This window comes from Mirounga leonina, unplaced genomic scaffold (genome assembly GCF_011800145.1).
Source record: "Mirounga leonina isolate KUSES-001 unplaced genomic scaffold, KU_Mleo_1.0 Mir_447, whole genome shotgun sequence".
Taxonomy (NCBI): domain Eukaryota; kingdom Metazoa; phylum Chordata; class Mammalia; order Carnivora; family Phocidae; genus Mirounga; species Mirounga leonina.
Genome location: NW_023270757.1, coordinates 1,472,229 through 1,494,342, shown reverse-complemented (window position 1 = coordinate 1,494,342; position 22,114 = coordinate 1,472,229). Strand labels below are relative to the sequence as shown.

Here is a 22,114-nt window from a genome sequence, read left to right as displayed (position 1 = left end):
ACCAGCCTTTTCCAAGGAAGGAGATGGGATATTTTTGCTGGGCCTATGTTTGTTCCAATCTGTTTTATGATCCAAAATCTCACCCGAGGCTGGTGGGGACTTTAATTAGAATTAGAATATGGAAAAAAAAATACAGGAAAACTGTACAGCATCTCCATCATACCTGAGTACTGAATATTCTTAACTTGTAGCCAACGCCATTATATAAGCAAAATTCTTAACGTATTTCCTACAGTAGCCACTCTGTATGCAGGTGTGTGTTTCTGCCTACCTAGGGGTAGCTTATTTTTCATTAAGTTCTCTGAAAATGAGAAATGGAGTCAGTGAACTTGAATGGTACTCCCAATGTTTACTTTCTCTTGGTATTGGTTAATTTTGGGCTCAGAGATCCTGGTCGTGTCTTCACAGCCTCTCAGAAGACAAAGAGAGTGATAGAGCTGGTGTGTGTACCTTCACAGAACTGTCTCTACTCACCCTACAGTGATGTCAAAGATGTTGCTTCCAACGGAGCTGGACACAGCCATGTCCCCGAGCCCTTTCCGGGCCACTATGACACTGGTGATAAGATCAGGGATGGAGGTCCCAGCAGCCAAGATGGTCAGACCCATAATCTCTTCACTAATGCCAATTGTCTCTCCAACCTAAAAGGAATGACAGGGATACATAAGAGTTTGTGAAGTCACAAAACCAACAAACCCACAAACATTTCCATGTAACTCCCTTTCTTTGAAAAAAGATTTATTTATTTATTTGAGAGAGAGAGGAAGCGAGAGCGCATGCCTAAGTGGGAAGGGCAGGGAGAGGGAGAGAGAATCTTAAGCAGACTCCCTGCTGAGCATGGAGTCCGACATGGGGCTCGATCTCAGGACCCTGAGATCAGGGCCCTGAGAACATGACCGGAGCTGAGAGAAACCAAGAGTCAGATGCTTAACCGATTGCGCCACCCAGGTGCCCCACAACTCCCTTTAAAATAATCCCTCCACTATGCGGAAGGCTGAGATGATAAAGAAGAGTGAGTCACAATCAGTGCCATAGAGGAGTTCATACGCTAATCATATTCAGACCCAAGAGACCAGGAATGTTCACATGAGGATTGAACAGATAATTTCAGGAAAGAGCTATAGGGGGCTTGAATGCCGTCTCCATATGATGTCTGTTAAGACTGAGCAAGGGAGGCAGAAGAAGGGAGTTCTAAAAGCCAACTGGCCATTGGCTCCAGGGCCAGTGCCTGGCAATGGTACCAAATCATGTCACAGATTTGCCTTTGGATTAACAACTGAACGTTAAGGACGGACCCCCAGTGTTCCCATTTTTTCTTTGACGTCTCCTAGTGTCTGTAACCCACTCTTAAACACTTTTAGACTACTATTTCCATTGGAAACTTGATTTGGGGTGTTTTGGGGTTTGGTAATATATGACTGTAAATCAGCAAGGCAGCTGTGGAGAAACCAGCAATTAGGGAATCACACGTCCAAGGCCTGGCTCTGGCATTTATTAAGAACTTGACCTATTGTTAAGTTAACCAATCATGTACTGTCTTTGACCCTTGCTTTCTTATCCTTATAGTGGGGATGATAATACCTACTTTACAAGGTGGCCGGGAGGACTAAGAAGATCATTTGTGGAAAAATCCTTTGCAAAAAGCACAACATTAGTGAAAAGCAATGGGGGATGGTTATTATGTTTTATTTTGGTCTTTGCCTTTTAACACTGATGAGGTCTATTTTGGACAGTTGGTCTAGCCTCAGATGGAGGCTTCTCCATTCTCTTGAGCAACTTTTTTAAGAGTCTTCTTGGGACTTTTAAAAGCTTTATGTATTTTCTGGAGCTGGCAAACTGCAGTTCTGAAAACTTTTTTTTTTTTAAAGATTTTATTTATTTATTTGACAGAGACAGAGAGAGCAGGAACACAAGCAGGGGGAGTGGGAGAGGGAGAAGCAGGCTTCCTGCTGAGCCGGGAGCCCGATGTGGGACTCGATCCCAGGACTCTGGGATCATGACCTGAGCCGAAGGCAGTTGCTTAACCAACTGAGCCACCCAGGCGCCCAGTTCTGAAAACTTTTAAGATAATGCTTTCAATTTGGTTTTCAACAGCCTACTCGATGACATTCATCATTTTTGAAAAAAAATTCAAAGGGCCAGAGTAGCATGTAAGAATAAGGGTTTTTGGGGAATAGAATAAACTCATTTTTATTTATTTCATTTTATTTATTTATTTTTAAAAATATTTATTTATTTGACAGAGAGATAGCACAAGTAGGCAGAGTGGCAGGCAGAGGGAGAGGGAGAAGCAGGCTCTCCACTGAGCAGGGAGCCGGACATGGGGCTCGATCCCAGGACCCTGGGATCATGACCTGAGCCGAAGGCAGCGGCCCAACTGACTAAGCCACCCAGGTGCCCCAATAAACTCGTTTTTAAATACCTTTTGTGATTTATAAGTAATAGCTTGGTTTCCAGTAACTTAAAATCATAGTTGGGAGCTATTTTTGTTTTGATGGTCATGTCTGCTCTAGAGCCTGGCTAGCTGAACTAGTTTATCCTGTCCTCATGGAGCAAAGATTCACTGTTCCCCATCAGAAAGGAAGTCTATGGGGGAGCGTGGGGGGCTCAGTCAGTTAAGCATCTGACTTCGGCTCAGGTCATGATCCTAGGGTCCTGGGATCCAGCCCTGTGTTGGGCTCCCTGCTCAGTGAAGAGTCTGCTTCTCCCTCTCCCTCCCCCCTCCGCCCATCCCCCCTCCTGCTCTCTTGCTTACTCTCTTTCATCTCTCAAATAAATGAATTCTTAAAAGAAAGAAAGAAAGAAAGTCCATGTGAGCAGAATCACTGCTCTGATCACTATGGTCTCCCTAATACACAGAATATAGCCCGGTATTTGGTAGACTCTCAATACCTATTTGCTGAATAAATCAGTCAATCTACATACTTAGGTGATTTTACTAGCATGTTTTCCACTGATTCTCCTAGAAAAAATGAAATAAGGGTGCTGCACAGGAGTGCCCTATTTGAATAGAACTCTCCTTGATGACCTATTTTTTTGGGTAAGATTTGGAATGAAACATTTTCAGAGACTCTGAAGATGCTGACTGAATGCTTATTATCCTTAATAAATAGGCTGATTCTTCGAGGGAGTTCTACAGCAGTGACTACTTTAAAACAACACTTATATTTAGAGTTTGAATGGCTCTATAGGCAGAAAAAACAGAAATTGAAGAAGAGTGGTTTGGTGGTGTGGTTAAGAGGGACGGCTTGGATACAGGGAGACCTGGGTGCCAATCTGCACCTGCTGTTCCCAGTATGTGGTAGCCAACATCTCCGAGCCTCAGTTTTCCTCATCTGTAGAATGGAGATAATAATATCCACCCTCAGAGCTGTTGTGATGATTATATGTGATGATGAGACAGAGCAAATAGCACGGTGTCAGGTATAAATATTCAATAAATATCAGCTATGCTAACTCAGACCCTACTCCTTTCTCTCTCCAGCTATCAGACTGCAGCCACTGGGCTCTGGCAGCAAAGACCGAAGCTGGTGAATAGGCGTCAGTCTCTGATGTGGGAGATCACCAGGATAATGAAGACTTTTTATTGTACATCCAACTCCTGATGAATCTGTGCGGCTCCTAGAAACACTTTCGCTAATTGAGAACTAGTCTTCCTAAGCTCATTTTAAGATCATTTCACTGCATTTGGCTTTCCGTGAGTTAGAGGCAAGATGACAGGCACAGGGATGGGACAGCGCTGATCAAATTGGCAGCATGAGAGAAGTTAGAAAGGACATCAGCCGTCTCTTGGGGGGAATGCCTTTGTTTTCTAATGGAAGTAGATGGTGGGGTGACTCAGAATCCAAATCCAGTGCTGCTCTGAATATCTCAGGCTGTGGTTCCTTGCCTTAGTTTAAGGAGGAGCTGCAAAAATGTCATATTGGCGAAATAAGACACAAGGTTGTATCTGACTCTTAGAATTAACGTCTCCTATTCGATGCAGGATGGATTTTAACCGTATGTTCTCATCGCCCAAGGAATTTACTAATTTCATGATGCAAAAACAATAAAAGGTAACAAAAACCAAAGGAAAGTCTGCATAAAGCATTTTATGGAAAGGGCATTTATTTTTGGCCCAACAGTAGCTAAATAATGATATTAAATAGCAGTGACAAATAACAAAACAGTTGAGCACTAAATGGTGCATTTGTTATCTTTCTGGCTTTTATAGCTCAAAAGTACAAGCAACAGAATTAGAGCTAGATTTCTTAGAACAGAATCTGCTATTTTGATCAGCTGTCTGAATGTCTTAAAAGAGAAGAGCATTTCTATGGGAGAAAAGAAGGGGAAGCTTCTCATTCATTACTAGAAAGTAAGGTTTCTCTTTATGCACTTTATATTCCTGGGCTTTTTGGCAATTATTATTGTTCTAGGCATTGTGTTTGCATTTTTCTACAAGAGAATGAAATTTCTACAATTTCTACAAGAGTATGGAATTAAGATGATCATTAAAAAGGACAGAAAAGATGGAAGTCTATAGGATGATGTTTTCTAGAATGGCTAAAGAGAGATACCTAGAAAACAGGTGAGGAAAAAAAAACCCACCATTTTTTTTCTTTATCAGGACATGAAAGAATAAAAATAATAATAATTATTTTTTTAAGAATAAAAACAATTATTAAGAAAAACCATCACATGTTATAGATGGCAAACAGTCCTTCTAGCCTGGCAATCTGGAGACTGAGAAGCAGCTCATCTTCTGCAATTATTTCTGGGCAGTATTGGTAGCAAATGACTTTCAATGAATGTGGAAAATCATGACTTTGGGGCAAGCAGAACTTCTTCAGGGGGTCAACAATTTTTTGGAAATATCCAGGAAGAATAATCCAAAGTCAAACATCATAAAATAACTAGGATAGGAATAATACAAAGTATCTTGTAGGAATAATACTGGGTATACTAACTGACATTTCCAGTGGATTTTTTTCAATGATGTTATATGTTCTTTTTCTTTAAAAAAAATTAAGGTGTAATTTACATACAGCAAAGTACAATTTTACATTCAGTAAAACTCACCCTTTAAAAAAGTGTATAGTTCTGTGAGTTTAGGTGAATGCATGCAGTCCTGTTTCTCCACATCCTTATCAACATGTCTGGGTTTTTGAATATAGGCATCCTAGTGGTTGTGAAGTAGTATCTCATGTTTATTTTATTTCTTTAGAGAGAGAGAGAGTACGTGTATGTGAGTGGGTGGGGGGAGGAGCAGAGGGAGAAGAGAATCTCAAGCAGGCTCTGCACCCAGTGCAGAGCCTGACATGGGGCTCCATCTCACAACCACGAGACCGAGCTGAAATCAAGAGTTGGACACTTAGCCAACTGAGCCACCCAGGCGCCCCTTATGTTTATTTTTAAACAACTCTCTCTCGAGATACAATTCACGTACTGCAAAACTCACTTACTTAAACTGTATATATAATTCAATATTTTAGCATATTTATAGATTTATAGAGCTATCACCATAATTTAAATTTAGAGCTTTTTTATCATCCCAGGAAAAAACCCTGTACCCATTAGCAGTCCCTCCCCATTCCCTTCAACCTCCCCAACCCTAGGCAACCATTAACTTTCTGTCTCCCTATTTTTCACATTTCATATCATTGGAATCATTCCAAATATGATCTTTTGTGACTGTCTTTTTCATTTAGAATAATATTTTAAAGGTTCATTCACATGTAGCATGTACCAATACTTTGGTCCTTTTTATTGTGGAATAGTATTCTATTGTATGGATAGACCACATTTTGTGTGTCTATTCAACAGTTGATGGACATTTGGGTTGTTTCCACTTTTTGGCAATTATGAATAATGCTGCTGTGAACATGTGTGTATAAATTTTTGTGTGGATGTTTTCATTTCTCCTGGGTATACAGGTAGTGGAATCACTGGGTCATATGGTAATAACTCCATCTTAACATTTTGTGGACTGACAAACTGTTTTCTAAAGTGGCTGCATTATTTTATATTCTTACGGTCAATATATAAACGTTCCAATTTCTATACATCCTCTCCAACACTTGTTATTGCCTGTCTTTTTGGTTATATCCATCCTAAATGAGAGCCAAGTGGTATCTCATCATGGTGGTGATTTGCATTTCTCTAGTGAATAATGATGCTGAGCATCTTTTCTTGGGGGTATTATCCATTTGCATATCTTTGGTGAAATATCTCTTCATATCTTTTATCCATTTTATACATTAGGATGCCCATAGATGCTTGCCTTTCTATTACTATTATTATTATTTTTTTTGAGTAGGCTTCACACCCAACGTGGGGCTTGAACTCATGACCTTGAGATGAAGAGTCGTGTGCTCTGCCCACCAAGTGAGTCTGGTGCCCCTTGCCTATTATTGAGCTTTAGGAGGTGTATATATATATAAATATATCTATAATATAAATAAATATATAAACATAAATATATATATATACACATACACACATATATATATATATATCCTGAAGTGCTTTTTCAGATGTATATGATGTATATTTTAGGATTATATTAAACAAAGAATACAAGTGGGAAGTTTGAAATTTGTGTAGTTTATAATGGAGGATAAAAATATGGGTTCTGGAGTTTCAGAGCCCTGGGTTACAGTCTCAGTTCTGTTATTTAAACCTATAGGATCCTGAGCAATTTTATTATTATCTCTAAGCCTAACTCCTTTATCTGTAAGTATGAATAATAATAGCGCCTCCTTCATGGGATTTGTGCCTATGCAGAGGGTAACTCTCAAGATCATGAGGACGAAGTGATGTGAATTATCCAGCATCTGGTACCTATTCAATCAATAATGGTTACGACCATTATCTCTGAGAATGTGAAATGTTTGCATTTCATTCTTTCATCCATGTGTTACAACAAACAACTTCTGAGAGTTTATTCTTGTGATGGCCACTAGGACTGGCATTGAGTTGAAAGTGTTGGAGTAATGTGGGTAAACAGTAAAAGGGTTATCTTTGTATTGTTTCTAAGAACTGCATATGAATGTACATTTATCTTAAAATTACAAGTTTAATTAAAAAAAAAGTGGTAACAGCAAAATACATCATCATTATAGCAAACTGCGGTTCAAGGAAGAAACTATTTTGTCTCCAGGTCTCTTCCTAGAGCCAATTTGAAAGGCTGGTGAGAGCGTGAGGTGAGTGGCTGCCCAAGAGGAAGTAAGTGTCATGGAGTTGGGCAAAACCTTGACATTCCTCCTAGACTGGGCTAGGCCTGGATTCAGGCTACAGAGGGCAAGAAGAGTTGGGGTGACCTTCTCCACACGGATGTCCAGGGTTATGCTGATTTGACTCCCCGCCACAAGAAAAGGTCAGGAGGCATGGGGAAGTTCAGTGGGGTAAAATCCTTTAGTCCTGGAATACGTACCTTGTCTTGTTGGACATAACACTATTCTGACTCTTTCCCAAAGCAAACACGTCAATGAACCCTCTGGCAACCACGAGCAGAACCAGGCAGATGGGCGTTCCTCTCAAGGTCTTACCTGGTGTGCCCACCAGACCATCAAGTAAGAGAATACAGCGATCCAGGTGATGGAGCCGAAGAATGTGATGGGAAAAAACTTTCTTGATGACTGAAAGAGAACCAGGAAGAGGTGAGAGCATCAGTGCCATCCATGAGGTGGGCCTGAGAGACCAAAGCTAAATCCACCAATACTGCTACTCCTCCCCCATTGCCTTCCATCTTTGTAGGCTCAGCAATCAAAAGGCCCTGCCTACCCTCAGTCAAGCTGGGCCAGGAAGATTCTCTCTTGGGAATGTTGGTTGGAGCCAAATCATCACCAAGCTAGTTCCTGAGATGGAAGTCTCTTGAAGAGAATGTCTGTTCCTGCTGTTGGCTGCTCAGATGCCCCCTGTCCCTGTCCTTCCCATGGCCTTGTCTCTCAGTCTTGCCCTCAATCTCTTGATCACCCCATAGCCTTCCTCTGTCTCCTGTTCCCTTCTGCTCAAGTTCATCAGAATCAGTTTCTATTGCTTCACCCCATGTATCCTAGCAGTCCACTGGCCAGAAAATCTAGATGATTAATTGCTTTTAACAAGAAGGATCAATAGGTTCCAAAATAGGTTCATCTTACTGCCCCACAAATTACTGGGAAAAGCCACATAGAAGAAGCCATCACCATAGTTTCTATAGATTCCTGAGGACAGCCGCCCTCCAGGACATTTGAACCACTGTTGTAGAGTTAGAGCAGACAAAGGCCTGGTGCACTGCTCTCCACAGAGGTGGCAGAGTAGATGATCTTGGGATGGTTTTCTCTCCTGTTCTGCACCCTGACTGTATTATGTCCACTTCTGCTTTGAGCACTGGCCTTTGTGCAATCTCAGGCTTACAGTGTGAGCACTTTATTTTTAAAAATTCAATTATAATGAACATACAGTGTTATATTAGTTTCAGGTATACGATGCAATATAATGATTCACCAATTCTATACATTATTCAGCATTCAGTGTGAACACATTTAATTTCTTTCAAACATTAGCCAAAATCAGACACTCCAAATGCAGTGTTTCTTACCTGCCCCCACTACAGGGAGACCAGGCTTGCATGGGATTGTAGTGGTGTTTTTTTGATACCTTTTTTTTTTTTTTTTGCAAAATTGGGGCCCTTTTAAAACATGCTCAGATAGCAGAATGCCCTCAGCCTTTCACCTATTACTGCCAAACACTTTTTATTTCAAAGCTTTCCACTATGAGAAACAATCTCATTTTTTGCTTTGATAATGCCATCCAATTTTGTCCAGAGAAGTGAATCCTGGAGTTGACTTGGATGAAAGCTATCTCAGTTGTCTAAAGAGCTGACCTTGGGCAGTCACACAGAATGCTTTTTGTCATGGCTTTTGAGATCTTCATTAAGAGGAAAAGATAAACTTGTACCTAGTAATCTTTTGAATATCTATAATAATAACAAACATAGTCTCTATCGCGCCAAACCAGGTGTATGTTCTCTTTACTAATTTTGAGTTTTCAATATATGCTTTTATTATCACTCATACCATTCTGTTATATTTCACAATAACCATTTCTTTCACTTAACGAGTGCTGCCTTTTTTTGGGCTATTTGTTAGCCGCAGTGTCTGCAAGACCCATGGGCTTGATTAAATTGGGGGAGACATCAGGCCACAGGGAAAAGGAAGACTTTTCTAGGCAGATGGGCGTTCCTCTCAAGGTCTTACCTGGTGTGCCCACCAGACCATCAAGTAAGAGAATACAGCGATCCAGGTGATGGAGCTAAAGACTCAGGCCCCTCTTGGGGGCCTGAGCGCTTTAGTGAGTTATGAAAAAAAAAAAAATCAGTTTTTCAAAGTGGACGTTGAGACATTCACTTCTGAGGGCGAATTCCTTTAAAGCTAAGGATTCAGCTGGATTTTGGAGACCAGATTCCCCAAGTCTTGGAATTGCCAACACTAAGAAGGCAAGTTTCCCCGGACATGGCATTTAGCTGATTGGAGTCCCCATTCTTTCCCTCTGGTCACAAGTCACTGTTTCAGGATCCTAAGTGGGATGAGCGTTTCATCTCCTGTAGCCAGGCTCTGTAGCAGGGAAGGAAAAGGCCTTTCTTGTGATGTGGGGCCCCACATGAGATTGGAGCAGCCACCAGGCTGTGATTCTGAGCATCCTGTGAAGGAATGGAGTACCATCTCTATACTTTATGGTGCAGTGTATGTACTGGAGATCTTGGGAGAGTCCTCACTTCATAGATTGCTCATTTTACAGCTTAGATCATTTATTAAATATATAATTAATATTTTATTTATTATGGCTTCGCACGGCTGTACATTGATGTAATGTGACAAGTCAGAATCAAATTATTTGAACATATTTCTCATCTGAAGAACATCATCCCTGAACCATGGAACATTCCTAGTCAGAAGGTAGAAACTAAGGAAGCAGACTAAGGATGTAAAGGAACTAAATTCACATCAACATGCTAATGAAAACCTCTCTCAATGATGCTTGTGATCCTTGATCAAGAGGTCAACTAGTAATCAATGGACATCTATGTGTATCTAGTGTTATATTAGGGGCTCAGTGAAAAGGAATTAAAGATAGTTTTTTTTTTTTTTTGTGAGTTTCCAGGTCTTCATCATAAACTAGGGGTTGGTAAAGGCTGGGTACCTACTCTATACCCAAATCTTGAACTAGACCTGAAATTCAACCTAGGTCTGTCTGACTATCCAGCATGTATTCCTAATATTTAGGTTATACTGATTTGTTCTTAGAGAAAAAAAGGGCCAATAATGCTCGAAATATGCCCAGCTATGGACATAATGATGATGATCATTGTAATACTAGCCTGTGCTCTGAATGTCAGAAAATATAAGGAGCATCGGGGAGATAGGGGCTAGTATTCTGGCTGAACAGCCATCTGCCTCACCCAACCTCCCATATTGTTCCTGATTGGGAAGCATCAACCCTTTATGCATTGGGAGTTTAGTTCAATGTTTCCCAACTGTCCAACTACCTTATCCTTTCCAATCTCACAGCCCAGGTAATTCCTTCCTCTTTCATTTTTTCTGAACGACTCCCCTTATTTGGATTCTATGGTCTCATTCCAGACATCACTGCCCAGTCGCACTTGTGCAATTATTTAGCGCCAAGTCTCACTGGAAGGAAGAAAATAGCCCTCGAAGCCAAGGTCTGACATGTCAATTTTTGGTTAGTAATGGTGGCTCATCCTAACATCTGCTGGGATGAACCTCCTACTAATTAGCAAAAAACAAATTGTGTCCATGTGCCGGCCATTTTGTTCCCAATGAAATGGTTTACATGTATAATTGACAGCTAATGTTCTCATTAGAAGCTTTCAGTACATCAGCGTGATACTTTCTTGGCTTGAAAAATGTTTCTGGACGTTAGCTGGTTGCACAAATTGGCCATATCCTTACTGATCTAAATTTGACAAATATTCACTGAGCATCTATTCTGTGCAAGGTTTGAGGGGCATACACATCTAACAACAGTCCCCCAAACAATCCTATTAAAGATGGAAAGTGTGTTCTCTGGATGAATATGACCGGTATTGAAATCCCTGCTCACAGATTACCAGTGATGTGACTTGAGACATATCATTTTATCTCCTAAGCCTTAGCTTTTTCATCTGTAAAGTGCGGGTGAGGGGGGTGTGGGCGGTTAACAATATCTGGTTGTTCTGAGGATTTCGGGTCTATAAAGTGTCTACCAAAGTGCCTGGCACGTAGTAAGTGCTCAGATAATAGTGACGGTTCTTATTAGATGATGTTCTCCTCATTTTGGTTTTTAAGAGACAAGGAAACTGAAGTTCAGAGAGGTGCAAGTGGCTGCAGAGATCAGGCTGAGGTTCTTGGCTTCACCTCTCACTTGCTGGGTGTGCTTGGACAAGTCACTAAACCTCTCTGGGTCTCAATCACTTCTTTCTTGCTAGAACTGTGCTTGGTACACAGCAGACACAATAAATACTTGGTGAACAAATCAATGACTGGTATAAATTGCAAAAACAGAGCTGACTTCTTAGGTATCTTCCCAGTTTAGATGGTCATGCTGTGATGCATTTAGATGCATTCCTGTTTTGTAAGAGCACCCATCCTAAGTCAGGAGAGAATATAACTTTTGGGGGTCTTTATTTCTTTTATGACTTTCAATGTTTATCAAAGACATGTTCCTTGTTAAGCTTTATATTTTAGTTCTTTTGCTTTGAAACCAAAGCCATTATTTGAAGAAAACGATAAAAGTGAATTAATCTGAGCTGGAAGTGTGTATAATCCAACAAACACTGTCATATAATTTGCATATAAATGAAGTAGAAATAAAAACAAGTGGGAGTACTGTTTACTCTGAAACTGGATGGATACTAAAAAATCATGTTTTCCTCGTAATTACTGTCAAGGTTCGGAACGTTCATCTCCATGGGTAATTCCAAAACCACTGGGGAAACCGAGTGCCAAGCACTCCGGAGGAGCAAATGCTTATTAATTAATAATTTTCTCCTCTTTTTTTCTTCTCCCTTGATATTTTTTCAGGACGCCCTGGTGGCAATGCATGAAGGCCGAGGTAGACTGCCAAAATGGCCACAGCACTTTCCAATTTTTCTTAACAAGAGTCGAGGTCTGTTTCCCCATCCTCTGACTCTGGGCTGGCCTTATGACTTTCTTGGACCAACAGAATATGGTAGAAGTGACAGCATGCAGAATCCAAACTAGATCTCAAGAGGCTTTGCAGCTTTCATTCTTGCTGTCCTTGGAACTTGGCCATCACGTGCCTCAGCTCTGGCTAGCCTACTCAAGCGTCAGGGACCGTGCGGGGCAGAGATGAGCTTTTCCCACTGACATAGTCCTATGCCAACAAGCCCTCAGCCAGATCAGTGAGCAGAACTGTCCAGCTGAGCCCAGGACAAACTGTCCATTCAGAGAATTCTAGACTAAAAAATTGCTTCCTTTTTTAAGCCACAAAGTTTTGGGCTGGTGTGTTACACTGCAAATGATCACTGATACAAGATCAAACCTACTGAAACTCTTCTGTGCTAAGCACAATCAAGAACCCATTTGTTGTCTTTTGTATCAACTGGCATGGTTTCTTTCATTTGGCATTGTGTACATGCAAAGGATGGCCATATAATCCATCTGCCAAACCAGCATGCTTTGGGATTAAATTGGGACTATCCTGGGCAAACTGGGATGTATGGTCCCCTTACATTTGTAGTGCTGTAGTGGGGGTTATCTCTTTATGCTTTCCTTAATCACAGGATGTCATGGCCCGCAGGGAATCTAGAGCTCTTCTCTCCCTGTATTTCACAGAGGAGGAAAAGTGAGGTCCAACGATGAGAAGTGACTTTCTCAAGGTTGCGCAGCTCATGCGTTATGCGGGGGAAAACCCCGCTGTCGTCAGCGTGGTAGAATGAGAACGCTACGGAGTCAGGAGACTCCTGTTCGAATCCAGCTGCTGTCACTGATACAGCTGTGTGGTCTTGCTCTACAGTGATATGCCTTGTTTCTTCTACTAAGTTTAGAGCTCCTTAAAGATAGGAATTGGGAGTTCTGTGTCTTCACCGGTCGGCCACAAGCTTGATGCTTGGCACCTAAGAGGTACGCAATAAATATTCTGCTGAGGAAATTTTAAAACAACCAAATGCTCTGAGAGTCGCATTTTTGCTTGGGAGAGCACAGTGTATGTAGAAAAAGAGAAAAAAAAAAAATCCAGTCTGTCCCAGGGATGGCTCTTGGCTGCGCGAAGGGCAAAAGCCTCATTGGCTACCCTGGCCCAGAGGCCGGCTCTCAAGGCTTGTGCACAGTGAACGACCAGTCCGTGGTATTACAGAGGAGAGCATCACGTACAGCTGCGTCTTCTTGCTCTGTATCTCTGGGGGCTGTAGCATCAGCCAGCACAGCTGTCGTGATCCGGGTAATTACTGCCATGGTGGAGTCCTGTGTGTTGTCCAAGAGTCGCTGATTCAGAGCTTTGATCTGCCCTAACAGCGTCCTCGTCCTGTGAGCTCAGATCACAAGAGACGATCGGCACTCTGCCAGGCCTTGCCCTAGGAGTCCCGCCCAACCTGAGAGCCCAGGCCCCGATCACTGGCGTCTTCCCTCCATTCCTGCACACTTTCCTGATTGTTCCAGTGGCTGTGGGCTGACACCTTCTCAGCAGCCCATCGGGGCCACGCCGCACTAGGCCGGCCACAGGGATTTAGGAAAGCATGTCCGTCGCTCTGATTTTCCTCCCTGGGGCAGAGCAAAAGCACTGGTCTGAATAGCAGAACAATGGAAGGAGAGAGAGAAAGAGAGAGAGCGTGTGTGCGAGAGCACACATCTCAGAAATGTCACTGTGATGCGAGCCGTGAAGGAAATTAACACATTCCAGCTCTTTGGCTGGAGGTTTCCAGGAAGCGAGGCCTTTGCACGGAGCAGATGTTCTGCAATTGCGTCGTGAATGAAGTGTTGCTTTAAGCAAGCCATACCTGTTACATGCCCCCCTTTACTGGGAAACCTCTCATGTTGGGAGTCCTTACACGAGGGGGTCCTTTTCTGGCTTGTAGGTGACGAGACATGGCTCTCCACCGGGCTGGATTATTTATAGGCCAGGCCAGTGGGACAGGATTTCTCTTCTGTCTTCTTCAAGCACGGAAAGTGGGATCACCACGGGGCTCTTAGGACTTTGGCTAAATTTCACTGTATGTTACCACGGTGTCTGTCCTATTGCAAATGCTTTCAGAAATGATATCCTTGGACTTCTACTTTCTGGTATCATGAAATATGAGGGGGGAGCCCAGGCTGTGTGGTTACACAGACCTGGGCCTGAATCTCCACTCTATGCCCAAGGAAGTGATCAGGCAGGAGTTCGTTAACTTCTCTGTGCCTACGTTTCTTTCTACTTATGCCAATAATATATAACATTATATATAAGTAATACAAAATATATGTGTGTGTGTGTGTGTATACACACACATTCCTATGCTGTTTCCTGAGATTCTACAATATAGCTTATTGGAAATACATGGTCCATAGTACATACTGATGCATAGGAGGTACACACCTCTGTTGAATGAGATATGTGTGTAGGGCCATAATAAAAAGTACAGCTACTTGTTATCATTAGTTCCCTTATCTTTTGGGGCACTGGCCTAAGAACCCAGTTCAACAGTAGGAGAGATGTTCTTTTGATTTGATCTCTATTTAGGTTGTATTTTGCTGCTCATAAGATGGTATTGTGTTCAATGCATCCGGTGCATACTAATGGTAGAAGAGAATATTGATTATAGTAATGATAACAATACAGGATGGAGAAGATCAGACAGGTAGGCATTTATACTACACGAATGCATTTCTTTAAATTATTTTTTGAATGGAGTGAATAATGTACACGTACACAAATACTCCATAAAATAAAATGTGAGTTCCCCCCCCGCTTCAAACCTTCAGTTCCTCTTCTCAGAGACCATCACTGTGGTGGTTTGAAAACATGGTTGCCAATTCTTCGACACTCCTTCCATCAAGGGTGTCATAGCCTAGATGACGCTGATATAGTCTAGATAAATTTTTTATCTCCTCCCCTTTAATCAAGACAAATTTATGACTGCTTTGACAACTAGTGACTCTCCGTGGCTTCTGAGACTAGGTCATCAAAGACCATGCAGCTTCTGCCTCGTGCTGCTGGGAGACTCATTCTTGGAGCCCTGATTTCCTATCTACGATCTCTGACTCTCTTGAGGGGACCTGAGTCACATGGAGGAGCCACATGTAGGCTCTCCCTTAGACCACTGCAGGTGAGCCCAGCCTTTGAATCATCTCTGCCCAGGGCCCAGGAACATCCGGGAAGAAGTCTCCAGATAAGCCCATCCCACAGCCGAAGTCTTCCCAGCAGAAGCCTCAGATGTTGTGGGGCAGAGACATGCCATCCCCAGTGTGCCCTATTTGAATTCCTGACCTACGTGATCCACAAACAGATCAAAATGTTTGTTGTTTCTGCACCACTAAGTTTTTTTTTTTTTAATTCTTATGTTAATCCCCATACATGACATCATTAGTTTTAGATGAAGTGTTCCATGATTCATTGTTTGTGCACAACACCCAGTGCTCCATGCAGAATGTGCCCTCCTCAATACCCACCACCAGGCTAACCCATCCTCCCACCCCCCTCCCCTCTAGAACCCTCAGTTTGTTTTTCAGAGGCCATCGTCTCTCATGGTTCGTCTACCCCTCCGATTTCCCCCGCTTCATTCTTCCCCTCCCTCTACCTCCTTCTTCTTTTTTTTTTCTTAACATATATTGCATTATTTGTTTCAGAGGTACAGATCTGAGATTCAACAGTCTTGCACAATTCACAGCGCTTACCCGAGCACATACCCTCCCCAGTGTCTATCACCCAGTCACCCCATCCCTCCCACTCCACCCCCCACTCCAGCATTCCTCAGTTTGTTTCCTGCAATTAAGAATTCCTCATATCAGTGAGATCATATGATACATGTCTTTCTCTGTTTGACTTATTTCGCTCAACATAATACCCTCCAGTTCCATCCACGTCGTTGCAAATGGCAAGATCTTTCCTTTTGATGGCTGCATAATATTCCATTGTATATATATACACCACATCTTCTTTATCCATTCATCTGTCGATGGACATCTTGGCTCTTTCCACAGTTTGGCTATTGTGGACATTGCTGCTATAAACATCGGGGTGCACATACCCCTTCGGATCCCTACTTTTGTATCTTTGGGGTAAATACCCAGTAGTCTGCACCACTAAGTTTTGAGGTGGTTTGTTACAGAGATCGGATAACTCGAACCATCACTATCATTGTGCACCTTTCCAGAGAGATCTGAGACATATATAAGCATACACATGTTCATATGTCACCCTCCTTTTCCTCTTAAGGCAAAAGGAAGCAGCCTACACATACTGTTATATACTGTGCTTTTCACAAGGAGTCAACTAAACAAAGATCTACTCACCGGTTTGCGGACGTCAGGTAAGGTAATCCAGAGAGGAAACACTATGGGGAAAACAATTAGGAACGTGACTTGCTTTCGGGGGTTGGAAGGCCAGGCCAGGCTGAGAGGCTGGTCCTCCTCATCTTCACCCGTCTCTGTGGTCTGTTGCAGAAAAACAGAGATGAAAGAATAAACAAACAAAAAAGACAACAATGTACAAGAGCAAGAGCACAAAGCCAGGGAGGGATGCTCGGGTCACCATCAAGAGTTTTCTTGGGTCATCCCAGCAGCTTCATCATAGGATTTTTAGGTTTGTCCAAGAACCCCATCTGTCACAGTCTGAATCCCAGGGACAAACAAGACATGTGAACCCAGGAGGACTGAGGAACTTCCCTTTCTCTCCCTGAACACTCCTCAGCTTCTCCCTTAAAGGAAGGGATCATTCAGCTGGAGCGGGCTACAGCTCCGATCCATGGACTTTTTTTTTTTTTTTAAGATTTTATTTATTTATTAGAGAGAGACACAGCGAGAGAGGGAATACAAGCAGGGGGAGTGGGAGAGGGAGAAGCAGGCTTCCTGCGGAGCAGGGAGCCCGATGCGGGGCTCGATCCCAGGACCCTGGGATCATGACCTGAGCCGAAGGCAGACGCTTAACGACTGAGCCACCCAGGCGCCCCTGATCCATGGACTTTTTAAGAGAAACCATTTCTGCAGAGCAAAAGACCCCAATGCCCACCTTCTCCTCCTCTTCCCTTCTCCTTGAACACAAAGCTACAGGCTTCATTATGGGAATCCTTGGAAAGGAGTTTTTAAAATTAAAAATTAGAAAAGATTAAAATAAATATCTTATTTTTTATTTTTTTAAAATAAATTTATATGTATTTACAACATTGACTTTGAGTGGGCAAAGGCAAGTAACCATAGAAACAATTCAGTAACAATACTCAGCTTCCCTCCCTGGCCCTGGAATAAATAGTCAAGCTCACGGATTATTGTGTGGTTGTGAGTTTTTAACCATGCACAATCATCTTGTTAAATTCGAAACCATTTTAATTCCAGCCGAAGGCTTATTACGCAAACGTGTGTCCCATTCTCAGAGAAACAGAGTATGGGGGTCGAGCACGACACGGAGCCCAAAGGGTGTCAACGGCACAGGACCTCAGAGTCTGGGGTGAACTTGAGAGCTTCTGACTTCGCAGCAAGTGGCCAGGGTTTTACGTGCCACCTGCTGAAGTCGGTGGCTTCTGAGGTCCCAGAGCTAGAAGGGACAGAAGGTGGCTCCGGGCCTGGCAGGCTGACCATTAACCTGTCAAGATGGGCCCTCCGAGCCTTCAACACAGCACTGCAGACGGCATCAATCACTCCCTTCCCTGCTTGTTTAGAAATGAAAGTGCAGCAGGAGGATCAAGCATCAGATCTAAAAATATCTACAGGAACTTTTCCACAGATGCTTCCTTTTGAGACCATATAAATAACCCTCGTAGGCTTCATGAAGCTCCTGGCCCCCTGTGGCTCTTGCTTCCAGCAGTGTGCCCTATTTCCAGCAGCAGCCCTGACACCGCCGCCCCCACAGCACACCCTCTCGCTACGAGGTGGCACAGGGGCGGGCTCAGGCCGGTGGGATGGGAGGAAAGGACTCAACCAGCCGCAGGGCTGGGTGTGAGGCCCGATGCACTGTGGTGTTATGTTTATTTATAATTTAAGCCCTAGTACTGCTGGAAGGATTTGTAGTGGTTTACACAATCACCCACACTCTCTCTCCAAGTATGAAAATTAAAAAAATATATGTGTAAAAGGAATCTTACGCCGTACTGAAAAAAGTTGGTAATCACAGGTTTTATCTCTCTGGGCATATGTCCTTGGCAGTGGGTAAAAGAATTTATAAGCAGCAAATATGAGGCAATTAAGAGGATTAGGTAAAAAGGCAGAATTGGGAAGTTGGCACAGTTGTATTTTTTTTTTTTTGGTCATCCGGATCCTCGTTAAATATACTTCTCACGCTCTCCATCTCTTTGTTACACACCATGTTGGAAAAGAACAAAGATAAAAACAACAATCTATGTTTCCTCCTTAGGAAACTAGAAAAAGGAGAGCCAATTAAATCCAAAGTAAGTAGAAGAAAATAAATAATAAAAAAAAGTTACAGGAGAAATCAATGAAATTGACAGGGAGGGAGTCAGTAAAGTCAAAAAGACCAAAAGCTGATTCCTTCGCTCCACAATTCGTGTGGTTCTACCCACTGCTTTCTTTTCTCCATCCTGAGGGCTCTCCTCCCTGATGGAAGCTTGGGCGTACTGTCTCTGGCTTCTCTTCTGAGACAACACCACGTCCTCCCAGGAGATACAGCAGCCGTAGAGGATATCATTCCCCATTGAGATCGCCAGCCTCCCAAGATGTCAGCTGGCCCACATGAATAATCTCTCTGTAATGAGGCCAATGAGGATTTAGGAGACAGGTGCATTTTAACTGCTCCCTCCCACACATGATCTTTCCTTTTGAACCCAAATGAATGACTCCCCCGCCACCACCCCCCATTGATGCCTCAGAAATGGGGAGGACTCATGGGATAGTTGAAGCATCACATCATTCCTAATAAGTACCTCGTCTCATACCAGATGGGTGGTTTGATTCAGGCGGAGGATTCCAGCAGTTCTCTGAAGACTCATCGAGCTGATCTGACAAGTTCATCGAGGCTCCTCCCCCTTCCAGGATTGACACTCCCCGCCCCCCTCCCCGGGCCCATCTCACACTGCCATCTGCAATCTAGCAACTTCCCTCTAAACCCTAAGCTAACCTTTTTCGGAGAAAAAACAAAAGCAACTCTTTATGACTCATATCATTTTAATGACACCAACAGATGGTGACATTTCATCAATAACCCTTCTGCTTATAACCTACGGCTTAGCTCCTTTCTCCATCTGCCAAAGTTACCAGGCAGGCAGTGCCACTAGCAAATAGCAGAAAATAATTGTCTGTTTAGATGCATCAGCTCTAAACATACTACTGTCCAGTGCAAACAATCAGCTCTATTGTCCAGCTGCCAAAAGCAGCATTTGAGGTGGCGTTGCTAGGGCAGAAATGGGCAAGGGGAAGAGCTTGGGCCCAGGCCATACAAACAGTGCTCTTCAGGCAGAATCCACACAGCCCTTTGGGGAAGAGTCCTGCCACCGAGTACAGGAGCCCAGAACCTTGGGGTGGATTTGAGAGCTGTCCTGGGAGCAAGGCTGTCAGCATATTTGGGGGGAAGTTTTCATGGTCTTCTTGCCAGGTGCAATCGCTCTCTGGTTCAATGGGCGACAGCTTGCAAGCTGGTCAGGAAAGTGGGAAAAAATATACCATTCGAAGTCTGGGGCCCGTTTTGCCTTTGCCCAAGCTGGGGCTGCTAGCATGTTCACTGGCCTCAGCCCTGGTGAGAGGCCACTGAGGTTAGTGCACTGAGTTTTCAATTTTTCCTAGAGTTGTGGCATCTTGGCTTTAACCTTGTAGCAACCCCTCCTAGCCTCCTAAAGCTTCTGTGGCGTGTCCACAGAAAACAAAGCAATGAAAAATGATCCGGAAAACAATTCAAATGACTTCTGATAGAAGGGTTTAAAATAGTTTGATGCCTGCTGGAGTCTCGGTAGAAGCCCTAGAATTGTGTGAAACCAGGGCCAGCAATCACTGCCTCAAGGCTTTGTAATTTCTGATACGGGAAATCTGAGACTAAGCCACATGACTTTAAGTTCCCACAGAACGTGTGCTGGTTGTCGGAGCACGAAGGGATCAGGGCAGCGTGGTGGGAAGAGGGGATGCTGGAGAATCAGGAGTGCTGGCTCCCGGGCTCTGCTCCTGCTGTGATTTCTTGGGCAGGGACCACCATCATGTGCAGGAATTCATTGAGTGTCTTTTGGTGTGAACTAGTGCACTAGGTTCTAACTCTTGGTTCTAAGGAAACTTGGATTTAAAACAGGAGACAGAACAAATGGCCCCTGGGTGGCTCAGTCGGTGAAACGTCTGCCTTTGGCTCAGGTCCTGGTATCAGCGTCCTGAGATCGAGCCCCAAGTCGGGCTCCCTGCTCAGGGCTGCTGGCAGAACACGTGGCAAGAGCTTCTGATTCTGCCTGTTATGAACTCAGCTGTGCCCTCCCCTAATTCCTCCGCTGAAACCCTGACCCAATACCTCAGAATGTGACTGGATTTGGGGAGAGGGCCCTTCAGATATAATGAGGCCATTGGGGTGGGTCCTTGTAAGGTGTCCTTAGAAGAGATTAGGACACACAGAGATACACCAGGGGTGTGCATGCACAGAGGAAAGGGCTATGTGAGGCCACCATGGAAAGACAGCCATCTGCAAGTCAAGGAGAGAGGCCTCAGCGGAAAACAACACCGCTAACACCTTGATCTTGGCCTTCCAGCCTCCAAACTGTGAGGAATCATTTCTGTTGTTTAAGCCATTCAGTCTGGTATTGTTAGAACAGCCCTAGCAAACTAATATAGTGCCTAGCTGCATGGTGGATAGAAAGCCCACTTTCATCAAGGCCCAGAATAAAGACTCTGTTTTCAGCCTCTCTTGCAATGAGGCGTGGCCCTATGAGGTCCAGGCCGATGGGAGGTAGCCAGAAAAATCCTCTGCAGCTTCGGGATGTATCTTTAAAGGATGGAAGTGTGTCCTTCATCTCTCCTTCCTCCTTCCTGCTGGCTGGAATGGGAACATTTTGGAGAAAAACTATAAAAGGATCTGTGTTCCTGACACCCCATCAAGAGCTGTTCCAGTCCTGAGCTACCTATACTGACTTGAGAGAAATAGAAAATTCTGTCTTAATGTTGGAGAGGTGTGGAGAAAGGGAACCCTCTTACACTGTTGGTGGGAATGCAAGTTGGTACAGCCACTTTGGAAAACAGTGTGGAGGTGCCTCAAAAATTTAAAAATAAAGCTACCCTATGACCCAGCAATTGCACTCCTGGGTATTTACCCCAAAGACACAGATGTAGTGAAAAGAAGGTCCATATGCACCCCAGTGTTCATAGCAGCAATGTCCGCAATGGCCAAACTGTGGAAAGAGCCGAGATGCCCTTCAACAGACGAATGGATAAAGAAGTTGTGGTGCATATATACAATGGAATATTACTCAGCCATCAGAAAGGATGAATACCCAACTTTTACATCAACATGGATGGGATTGGAGGAGATTATGCTAAGTGAAATAAGTCAAGCAGAGAAGGTCAATTATCATATGGTTTCACTTATTTGTGGAACATAAGGAATAGCATGGAGGACATTAGAAGGAAGGGAAAAATAAAGGGGGGGGGGAATCGGAGGGAGAGATGAACCATGAGAGACTCTGGACTCTGAGAAACAAACAAGGTTTTAGAGGGGACGGGGGGGGGGGATTGGTTAGCCCGATGATGGGTATTAAGGAGGGCACGTCTTGCATGGAGCACTGGGTGTTATACGAAAACAATGGATCGTGGATCACCATATCAAAAACTAATGATGTATTGTATGGTGACTAACATAACATAATAAAATTAAAAAAAAAAGGAAAGTGAATGGGATGAGGCGTAAGCTTTCTAAAACTAAAAATGCAGAGAATTAAATTAAAAAAAAAAGAAAAAAAGAAAATTCTTTCTTACTCAAGCCACTGTTACTTTGGGTTTTGGTTGCTCCCAGTGGAACCTGACCCTGACTAATC

The 22,114-nt window shown here is 43.3% G+C and overlaps 1 protein-coding gene across 2 annotated transcripts in view; it reads right to left on the bottom strand.

Annotated features, from left to right (window-relative positions):
• SLC24A2 (solute carrier family 24 member 2) overlaps positions 1-22,114 on the bottom strand; it is a 244,652-nt gene that overhangs the window by 4,993 nt on the left and 217,545 nt on the right. For both annotated transcript variants that reach the window (XM_034987922.1, XM_034987923.1), the window contains 3 exons: positions 16,464-16,595; positions 7,527-7,616; positions 475-641 (listed from right to left, as the gene is read on the bottom strand). In XM_034987922.1, the coding sequence (XP_034843813.1) occupies positions 475-641; positions 7,527-7,616; positions 16,464-16,595 (389 nt within the window). The remainder of the gene's footprint in view (positions 1-474; positions 642-7,526; positions 7,617-16,463; positions 16,596-22,114) is intronic.